General features: G+C 33.6%; 1 protein-coding gene across 1 annotated transcript; it reads right to left on the minus strand.

Annotated features, from left to right (window-relative positions):
• Positions 1–1,146: 1,146 nt before the first annotated feature.
• On the minus strand, positions 1,147–7,665 carry LOC127796206 (peptide chain release factor 1, mitochondrial). Its single transcript, XM_052328228.1, has 11 exons — positions 7,401–7,665; positions 6,889–6,989; positions 6,397–6,495; positions 5,360–5,543; positions 5,181–5,229; positions 4,984–5,062; positions 4,674–4,748; positions 4,492–4,569; positions 4,101–4,259; positions 2,020–2,115; positions 1,147–1,924 (listed from the first exon to the last, which is right to left on the minus strand). Exons 1-11 carry the CDS (start codon positions 7,564–7,566, stop codon positions 1,730–1,732), a joined length of 1,281 nt encoding a protein of 426 aa, XP_052184188.1. The 5' UTR covers positions 7,567–7,665; the 3' UTR covers positions 1,147–1,729.
• Positions 7,666–11,454: the final 3,789 nt, after the last annotated feature.

Raw genomic sequence — 11,454 nt, forward strand, 5'->3', positions numbered from 1 at the left:
TTTAAGGCGCGAATCACCTACAAATCTTTTGATGCATAAGTCAATTTTATATTCGAAGTGAAATTATAGTTTCTTTAAAATTGTGAATATGTTTTAGTCTAGCGAAAAGTTCTCTTATTTATAAAAAAAAAAAAAATTGACATAGTAATCCTTAATAGTCTTTTTTATATAATATAATCTCTTTATATCGTTACATTTTTGTAATTTCTAAAATTTAAAATAATAAAAACTTTAATAATATTATAATTTTTAAACTTTTTATTTATTTTTTAAATGTAATGTTTGTTTAGTACATATTTAATAAATATTACTAATAATTAATTATTATAAATTTAATATATTTTTTATTTTTAATTTTATGTGCATGAAATATATTAATTGATATATTTAAAATTTAAATATTTATAAATTAAAATTTTCAATTCATCTTAACCTAATATATTTATTTAAATTAAAATTTTTAAATTTTATAAATTATTTTTTTTTTTATATTCATCTCATCTCATGTTTAAAGGTTTATTTAATTTTTTTATAAAATTTAAATATTTATATACTCATCTCAAATTTAAATATTTATAAATTAATTAACTAAAAATTCAAAAAACTAAAATTAAAAATTCAAATTAATGACCACATTCTCATTTGTCCATAAAATAAATTAAAAATATTTTTATAATAATTAAAATATATTTAAAATAATAAAAAAATTAAAATTCGCTATAAATTAAATATTCTATCTCTAAATCAACGACAAATTAAATATTTCATAATTAAACCAAGGACAAATACTCTAAACTCATCGTAAAAAATAATTTTTTATTTTTTTTAAATTTTAATAACAAAAATAATAATTCACCACTAAAATTATCAAAGAACAAGTGCTTCGGTCTCTAACTTTTTTAAATAAAACAAAATAAAATTTTTATTTAACAAATTCATTTCTTGTCTCTAATTTTAGCAACAAAATATACAGAAATTTTTCTCAAGAACAAAAAATGACTTTCATCATTAAATAAAAATTTAATTTAATTTTTTATGATAACAGCGCTAATTTTAGCAATGAAATATTATTTTCATCGCTAAAAATTTAAAAAAAAAATATTTTTATTTTTTTTATTATTTTAGCAACAAAATATTATTCTATCACTAATTTTACAAAATTCTTTTTGCATAATCCATCATTGTTTCTTCACAAAACAGCAAAAATAATGTCACTAAAAATCCGTCACTAAATCCTAAATTTCTTGCAGTGAATGGTTTCCAAACTCTAAAGCCTTAATAATATAATCAGTCTTGATCTCGAAATTGAGATGGAATTCTACCAATAGATTCAAGCGACCTTTACCAGCAACTCTTGATCTCGTACGTTCAAACAAATAGGGCATGCAATGCAGAAGATTCACCATATGTTGGCCAGTCCATGGTAATTTAAACACAGCAAGCACTGAATCAGTCTTGTTGATACTTGAAATTGACAGGCCAATTGCACATGGACGTAATAAGTGAGGAAACGCCACTCTTTCAGGTAGCCAGCCACCAATAAGGGCGGGCTACGACCGACCCAAATCTTTGGCTGTTATGCTATCGCATCTCTTGAAGCTGTTACTAATTCAGTTAAGAAGAAGAAAGTAAAGAAAACACCTGTGCCTTCAGAGAGTGAGAAAAAAAGGGAAAATATAATAAGCAGGAAAGTCGTCGTCGTCGAGGTCTACAGAAAGAGACCTTGACTTCATTGGGCAGAGCTGAAAGATGCAATTGCATCCATTTCCTGCTGCAGAAGAAGAGCATCAACAAAGATATCCAGATTCTCTCCCTGCATTACATCATTTATTGAATGATGAGTGATGCCAATACGGTGATCAGTAACGCGCCCTTGTGGGAAGTTATACGTACGTATACGCTCTGACCTGTCCCCACTACCAATCTGTGCAACAAGTAAAAGAGCTTTACGTCATTCTACATGTATGGACCATAATAACTAATAAGAGAACTTACGATATCCATCTCAAAGTCAATTACCTGCTCTGATCGAAGTTTTGATCGGTTGGTCTGGATTCTAGATCTTTCCATTTCATATAGCCGTGCACATAGTACCTTGAGTGCTTTAGCCTTGTTCTATCCCAAAAAATACATACCAAATGAGTGGTGAAAAAAAAAAAAAACAGTATGGACATAATGCAAAGTCCAAGCATACCAATTTTTCTTTTCTGGTAATTTGGTTTCAATTCAGTATACAACATTTTGCTTACATTAACATGTATACATGCATTTTCCTACCAAAAGCCAACTTCTATTTTATCTAAACCTATATTGCAAGAAATTCTGAGATGACGCCATGTAATAATAAATCTTGTAAAAACTACAGAAAACCAGAAAATAATGGACTTACACCTCAACTACATGAAAATGAGAAGGTACAAGAACACCACCTTATCACTCATGGTAATAATATTTGAATGCTTAATCCAAATTGATGATCTTCAAATATTTAACATTGAACAGCTATAAAATGGAAGAAGCCGCGGAAATGATTGAGCTTATAAATACATGAGTTTCAACAAGATTCATTTCGATTCTATCCACAAGACCCAAAAACACATCCGAATTTTCTTTTATAATTTTATCCTTTTTCAGATGACTAGATCAGATCCAGTTTAACCCCCTTCAAAGCAAGAGTTGAAACCGCTATTCAAAGATCTAGGTTTGAAGAAGTTATTTCAAAGAGCTTTTGAAAGCTCACAAAAATGCTTGATTTGGTATTAGGTTAACCAATCAAAAAGTTTCTGTCAGCTTTTCTTATCTTTCTTTCTTTTATTTTTTTTGCTTGGCCTCTATCAGCTTTTCATACTAAAGCATTTGTTGCCAATTCTAAACCATATTACTCCCAAAGTGAACATGGTACTGTGTATGCCATTTCAGCTCTAATTACCAGAAAGTAAGCAGAATAAAGAGGACAATAAATGATGAGAATGATTTGTACATGTGATGTGAGAGCAAGAAATAACAATGAGAAGAATTCAAACAAAGACAAATTTAAACACCTATCATAATGAACTCCCTGAAGAGTACAAATTGAATGTCAAAGAAATAGAATAACAATAACCACAAAGATATTGCACCAACTTCAGCAGGAGAATGAACAGAAAGAGTACAAATGTTTTGACAGAGTATCTCCATGTAGGGAATCATAGGGGAGACCCATACAGCAGCACAACAGAGAAGTCTTCTATCATGTGGATTCTTGGAAAGGCAATATGGTTCTTCTGTTTTTTTGGCAATGGCAAACTCAGAAAAAGGAAAATTTATTAAAAGAATGCAGTTCCATGCCATACCAATCTTCAAAATATGACCTTTTTGCTTTATTCTTTTTGTGCTTAAAAGTGCTAAAGACACCTATTTGCAGATACTCGTATCCTAGAAAATTAAGGCGGCTAAGAAGCTAGTTATGAAACCCTAAGTTATTGATTACCACTAGGTGACTGAACTTTGAATTTGGTATATGGAAACAACAATTTCTAAGTACGTTGGCTACCAAATTCTGTACTTTGAAATTTGATATACATATTTCAATTTTTCTTCTCTCAATGGGCTAATAAAACATTATAATTTACAAACCCAAATTTAATCTAGTTTCAGAGTCCAAAAGTAAACAAACTAGAAATAAATGTTGAACAAGTTGTAACTCTAAAAGACAAAATGATGAAACAAAAGCCACAATGTTCATATCTCTTGCTAAACTCGTTGATTGCATAAACCCTTCAGCACTTAAGAAAAGACCAACATTATTTATCAGATTTAATAATTAAATTAACTAAGGAGTGTTTGCAGCCCTATGTATAAACACAGTAGGCCTTCCTAGAAGTAATTGTACGAACGCAATCAGAAAGATTCTTATCCAGTTCCAAGAGAATAGAACAAAAACTAAAATGAATTAACAGATTATGCAGAAATCAAGTAAATCAAAGACAGGATTAGTCTTCAATTATCAAAAGATATAACACCTATATCAGTGAAAGGTTCACTAAAAAGGTATGTAAACATGATTTTTGCCAGTTGGAGAAAGAAAACAAACTCTGCCTGAATTATTGGTTGATATTTACCATATGTTGTGATCGTTCATCTTGTATGGAGACTGTAATACCAGATGGAATATGAGTTATTCTCACAGCACTGTTAGTAGTATTTGCATGCTGACCACCTGAACCACCAGATCTGTATGTATCAATCCTCAAATCTTCATGCCTCAACTGGACATCTACCTGTAAAAAATGCTTGCAATATGATCAGATTACTCCTAGTTTGGTATTCTCAACCTTGAAAATCAATTAAATGGAGATGAATAACATTTTCAAAGCAGCACAAATGGGAAAAACCAAAAACAAAAGAGCCAGATATCTGTTCATTGAAATAGCGAGAGTCAAAGTAAGTATCTATCTGTTATACTAGAGTTCATAGAAAAGAATAGAGAAAGTGATTCAATAAGGTCAACACCTCATCAGCCTGAGGAAGGATAGCAACGGAAACAGCACTGGTATGAACACGTCCAGATTTCTCAGTCACAGGAACTCGCTGCAGAAAAAAAAAAAAAAATCTCTAATTCTCAGTAACAATAAGATAAATACAGAGATTTGTACTGATGAAAGAAAAATATGTAAAACAGCAGGTAAAAACACCTGCACTCTGTGAATTCCACTCTCAAATTTAAGTTTCCCATACACACCAGCTCCTGATATTGCTGCACTAGCTTCCTGGCATGGAGAACTACAGGTTTAGAAGCTTGGTGGGCAGCAAAACAATTGGGATTTCTTGACTTGACCACCATTTACTGACATAAACCATCCAGGTGGGCAACATCTTTGGGTTAAATATTCATTCAAAGGAAACAATTATAAAAGTGTGGATAACTACAGCCTCATAGTTGAGCTTATCTGCTTAAGATGAGAGCTGTAAAATTCACTTTGTTCAGTAAAGCACGTAAAATACCTTGTATCCTTTAAGATCAGACTCAGTTATTTCTACAACATCAAACTTCCAACCTTTCTTCAATGAGAATCTCTCATACCTGCCATAACCAAACAAGGTCAAATTTAAGGATAACTTCTTGATAACTGAATTAAAAAAAGAAAGAGGGGCGCAGGGGAAGAGAGATAGAGAGAGACAGAGAACCAATAGTAACTCACATCTTGAATATGTCCATTGCAAACAAGGAGGCCTCTTCACCTCCAGTTCCTGATACAAAAGTTCAAGAAAATATATGTAAAAGTTGCTGCCTCAGTAAAACTTGATGCAGATTAGATATAAGAAGGCAGGTAACAATTTGAGACACAATAAAATACCGACGTTTGTAATTACTCTTTACCTGCTCTCACCTCCAAAATACAGTCTCGTTCATCAGCATCATCCTTGGGAAGTAATGACTTTAGCAGCTGATTCTGCAGTCTTCTCTCTTCTTCCATGGCTTGACAAAATTCGCCAGTTGCCATTTCCAGCATTTCTTTGTCTTCTGTACATTCAGCTATTAGTGACTTCAAACCCTCAATCTCCTGGACAAAAATAAAATAAATATTTTAGCCTAAAAAATATCCTGCAGAAAAGCAACATGCAATCCAAGTCTCAGTATTAGAGTACATGAAAATGGAATAAGACTTCCAGCTACCTCTGATGCAGCATGCAATCCAAGTCTCAGTATTTTTGAGAAAAAAAATTTCTAGCTATAATAATAGCTGAAGAAAATAAGAATTGGACATTGCTGTAATGTGTATCAATATCAAGAATCCAACAAAAGGGCATCTGCAAATACCATACACCAAAGGCATCTCTTCCAGGATATGTTTAACGAGTTCATCTCATCTATTACTAGGACAAAGAGATAAGGGCTTAATGCAGATACTTGATATAATCCAATTGTAATTTGGAAAAGCCTCGGTATCTCCTCCACATATTCTCACACATGTTATATAGACCGCCACTCCAAAAGAGATCATATTAGCTCGGATTCTGTTGAGCACATAACCTAAATGACGAGGTGAGGATGAGGGAGCACAATTTTCTATGAGACCTCATGTTATATTGACCTGGATACGGGTGCCAGGTGTGGGTGTGAGTCCAGGAATCCAAGTATCTAACTCATCTAATTTTCATGTCCATGGGCACATGAATACAGCTCGGTTTATATTTTTCAGGCCATTTTTTTATCTGTTCAAGGTAATGGAAATCAGACACTAAAGCAGAGTTTTTATTTACAAGAGTCCACGTAACACAGCTGAGACTAGAAAGCATGATAGATCCATACAACATGATACATGTGAGCATGTGCATGTCATAATTTCTTAGCAGAACCAGAATCAAATAACCTTAACATATATAGAAGATGATATTAGGGCCCACTGAATATACCTTCTGTTTAGTTCTCAACTCATTTATTAGATCCATCGAACCCCTGAGTTTCTGGAGTTCCTTATTGGCTCTTGAGTACTCTGTTGGTGAGGCTTCTGGCTGTCTTCAATCAACACAGAAAATCATCATCAATACCTCAAACAACAACAATGCCAACCCTTAATCCCATACGTGACCAAAATTCAATTCCCAAATGCAACAAGCAACATTAGTAGATAATGCATTTTGAAGTAATCCAAAATACATGAAAGGAAAAGGTCTTCTCTAAAGGCTCCTGTTCCATTAATTATTTTGTGCCACAATTATTGAGAAGAAAAATTCTAGTAAAAACAAGACCTTCGGAGCATTCCTCGAGTTGTTCCCTTGTGTCATCTTCTTACAATCACATTTAACTAAGATATTGTTACACAACAAGTTTTATAGATAAAGTGACTGTTAGAATTAATTAACTACACATCAAAAGCAATGGCAGAGAACCAGGACGATTATTACCTGATTAATGAGATCCATAAGATACACGCTCCTGTGTTCAATTGCCGACAGCCTTTTGTCCATAATCTTGATTAACTGGGGCGATAGTTCAGTTTGCACCTCTGCATATTTAAATGTTCAATCCATTTAACAAACTTAAAATTTATAGAAAATAAAAGGTACTGCACCTTTTGAGATTAAGATAAAACAAAGAAATCCAATAATCCAACTACGCCTATGAGTATATTACTTTGTCACTCAAATCAATAGCAAATCACATGATATCATCTTTTCTTAAACTATAGTTAATGCAAACGTAATCTTCTCTTTTAAAATTCAACATTACACATCAAACAGGCGGAAGAACGTGATTAGCTTTGAAGTGAGGAGCTGAGCACGGTTTGATATCCACCTACAATTCGCTTAGAAAAACAGTGACGAGGCAGAGTCTTTGCAATAGCGAATTTGACGCATAATAAAATGAAGACAGATGAAAGAAAAAGCTGAAACGAAAGACGAATGGAGAAACCCACCGGTGGAATAGGGTCGAGGATTGGGGAAGATGGTCATGCTCCTGGGGCTGGCTGGTCGCAAAAGCAATCGTTGATTCCGAAAATCCTTATGCGAACTGAAAAAGTAATCAAATCCTTTAAAATGAAGAGTCAGATTGCTCCTCCATGGGAAGCGTCGAATTCTCATTCTCTTTGACTCTTGAAAATGGAAGCCCAGATTAGAGGGTTTAGGGCTTTAACTTAAGAGGAGAGAAAATGATACGCAGAGGGAGACCTCTGCCTCAATGATTTAATGGTAAATTTCACCGCTCATTTTGAGATTTTTAAGTTGCAATAATTATTTATATATATATTTTTTAAAAATTAAAGAATATATCTCTTACTAATAACGGACTAAATAAATTAATTATTTTATTTTTATATTGAAAGAAATTTTCTCTCTTTCTCTCCTGTTTTCCTATTTTCCTATCTTTTTTCATTCTCTTTTTCCTCACATCACAGACAACTAGCAATGGGTTATCGTCAATAATGTTTGTCTTCCTCATTGTCACCATCGGCTTTCTCTTTTAATCTCTCCCTCACCCTCCCCCAACAACTCATTGGCGACATGTTCAAAGCAAAATGACATGTGAGCCCAAAAATATAATTTTGAATAACTCTTTAAGATCATTTATATCGATTTCTCTTCTCCTTCTCCATCTCTCTATATCTACCTCATTGTCAAACCCTAATTTGAGTTTCATCAAACCTTTAGGTTTCTAGCTTTGAAAGAATCCAAAAAGCAAAACCTAGATTAAGAATTCAAATATGGGTTGTGTTTGAAGGTTTCTAGGTTTGTTCATTGTTCAAATGACAAACAAACCTATATTTAATTTAGAACTTTTAAATAAAACCTAGATTTGATATGGTTTCCTTTGAATGTATTAAATTTGATGTGGGTTCTTATGATGGTCAAAAACTTCAAACAATGAACAAACCCAAATCTAATTTGGGTTTCTAATAATGATGGTTGGAAATAGTTGCCAACCACTAGTTGGAATTTTATTTTATTACTTTTTTTTTCTTATAAGAAAGAAGATAAAAAATAAGGTTATTTGGGGAATTCTCAAAAAATTAGCTATTTTTAGTTAACCACAGAGGATTTGTAGGATACACAGTAGTTAACCTTGAGAAAGATAAATGACATTTTCAAAAACATAAGGGGTGATTAGGGCAATTTAGGCAAAATTGGAAAGAAGGTTTGTAAATTTTAGCCTTGATTTAAAAATCAATTTCGACATTATTATATAATTAGAGGGTTTAAGGCTTGTTAGGAAGGATAAATTACATCAATCATCCTTGAGTATTGGTTAAGAAAGTTACAAACATTTATGGGATTGAAAAAAAACAAAGCCCTATTATAGTTTAAAAAATGAATAAAAGGATCATTTTACCCTCACTTAAACTTCTCTCTCTCATTGATATTGGTTCTTGTTGGAGACAACCATGGTTGTCCTTCTCTACTAGTCTTTCTCATTATTGACAAACAACTATATATGATTGTCTCTTTCTTTTTCTTTTCTCTATCATCTCTTTCTCTCCCATCCTATTTTACAACAAACCCAGGCCCTAGTAAAGCCAATTTTATCTACAACAAATCCCAATGGTTCTAAGAACCTCATCTATTCCATGGTCTAATGGTCTAAAAATGGTACGTGTATCTCTTTCTCTAAAGTATGGTGAAGGGATATCTGTAAGCCTTATCACCAATTGGTTTCATCTCATTTGCCTTAAAATTCTCTCTCTCTCTTTCTCTATTCCTTACCATAAATAACCTAAATTGGGGGCCTCTGCCTCAAAATAAGAGATGTTTAAGTTTTCTTTAATGTAACCAATGTAAGTGTTGTTATAAAAAATACAATAATTAAAATTTATAGTGTGAGAAAGTTAAGCCAAAGTAGAGCTAGACACAGAACTCGAGGTGAACACCAAGGCGGGAGAAAAGAAAATGATGCAGCATAGGAGAAAACTCATACCACTGTCTGAGAGAGAGCTTGGCAAGCTTGAGTTTCTTGAAGAAGCAATTGTGGGCTTAAATAAGCAACAATATTTTTGAAGAGGGTAAAAGATGGAAAGTTTCTTGAGAGAGATAACTCTATTGTTCAAGAGAAAGCAATTGCAAGGTAGAACACTACCAAAAGGAAAGCTAAGATTCCTCCCACACGATCCCTTTAATGCTCAAGTCAATGTAGGTCATAGTCATCATATAAAAGCATGTTAAAGGTAATCCAGGAGAAGAAGTGGTTGTTCCTCCGAATGAGCAAACAATTTAATAATATGCTTAAGCTTAATTATGTGTGATTGGTGTCTTATGTTAGAATGCACCAATGCTTAGTGTTGAAAGGGAACGGGGGCTCGAGGCTAAAAAGCCAACTCTTGGTGGATCCATGCAAGGGTATAACAATTTTAAAACATTTTGAAAACAAAAAAAAAAATGCACAACGGAAACAAAAACAAACCCTTGCAAGACTCAATATTAAACATCCATATACATCAAAATGAAAAACCATCCACAGGGCGTTTAGGGATATACCTCTATAGATGATGTCTTTCATCGATAGTCCAATGAGCCTTAAGCTTTTGGCTTCCTCTACTACCCAAATTTGCTCTTGCTCTTATGAAACTCGAGTGACTAGGCTACCTTCTTAACTGTGGAGGACATAGTCTGTCCACGCTTGAGCCGCCTTAGAATCTTTCACTGAAGCCGCGCTAGGACCCTCTCGATGAAGGTGAACCAGAGCTATTGGGGTTCATTTTGGGTTGCTTATGGCTGTCTCACAACCAGGATCAACAAAGGGAGAAGGGAGATGGGTAACTCTTAGAGTAAGAAGAAGAAGAAGACCCATATAAAAAAGAGAAGAAGTTGCTGGAGACGCAATCGGGATTGCCTATTTCTTTCTTCAATTTTTGGCTTCTCTACTAAGCTTCATCTCTCCCTCTCTCTCTCTCTCTCTCTCTCTCTCTCTTGTTTATTGTTGCATCAGAGCATTTAATGCTCTGATGCAATGAAGTAGTGGAAAAAAGCCCGTGGGATTAATCCCGCTCTTAAAACTGTCTACCGTTTAAGAAGATCAGTCGATCAAATCATAAAGATCGATCAACTGGGACATAAAGGTCAGTCGACCATTTGTGATTGAATCCGATACTTCTAATTTATTGCTATTAAGCTCCGCTATTAACTCTTAATAGCCCTTTCACTAACTCTTAATGGAACCAAGGCCCCTATTAACTCTTAACAGTATGCATCGTTAACTCTTAATAGTCTCCCAAACATATTGATCCATTTAGTTAACTCTTAATTGCAACCAACATCATTAACTCTTAATGAAGTGGAACACAATAACAACAAAGGTTCACTAACTCGATATATTACTTAGTGTGCATGTGACTTTCTAGGGTCATAGCCATGTAGCAATCAGGACACATAAACTCTTTGACACTGGTCGAACACTTCTACCTATTAAAAGGATCTCTTTAACTCCCTAGAGCATCCTGAAATATCATGAGTATCCTCTAGCCAAGACTCAGGATAATCCTAATGACAATGAAGTTTTAACTTCAGATTAACCTATTAAGGCTTTTCAATTACCATATACTATAATCATTCCATTGACCAACATTCTGACCGAGTAAGAGTCGTGGACTAATTAAACTCATAGGACTTGGTAACTATTCCAAATCCAATATAATGTGATTGAGGTAGCAACTCAGAACTCCTTCCGACATTGGAAACTTTTTTTTAATCGAGCTTACTCTGGCTAGGGGTTTTTCAATCACAACCAACTAAGATCACATACGATATTCACCCTCATCTGATGGAGGACAATGGATCCTATCAACGAGTATCTGTTTCCATACACCATTACATAGAGAACATATAGAGAGCATTACCACCTCTCACACCGAATGGTTTCACTCAACCATAAGTCCTTGACATCGGTGCATAAGACAACTCTATCACTTTTAGTCATATGACCAGATACACAATTGAGAACTAGTAATAGATCATTAATCCTCATAGCCATGTGATCTGTTA

The sequence above is a fragment of the Diospyros lotus genome, chromosome 3 (genome assembly GCF_014633365.1).
Source record: "Diospyros lotus cultivar Yz01 chromosome 3, ASM1463336v1, whole genome shotgun sequence".
NCBI classification, from domain to species: domain Eukaryota; kingdom Viridiplantae; phylum Streptophyta; class Magnoliopsida; order Ericales; family Ebenaceae; genus Diospyros; species Diospyros lotus.

Excerpts from the sequence above, each read along its gene's own strand:
- LOC127796206 (XM_052328228.1), bottom strand. The coding sequence starts at position 7,566 with ATGAGAATTCGACGCTTCCCATGGAGGAGCAATCTGACTCTTCATTTT. Across the intron at positions 6,990-7,400 it reads TCCTCGACCCTATTCCACCG|AGGTGCAAACTGAACTATCG; the intron begins GTGGGTTTCTCC and ends TTAAATATGCAG. Across the intron at positions 5,544-6,396 it reads AGTTGAGAACTAAACAGAAG|GAGATTGAGGGTTTGAAGTC; the intron begins GTATATTCAGTG and ends ATTTTTGTCCAG.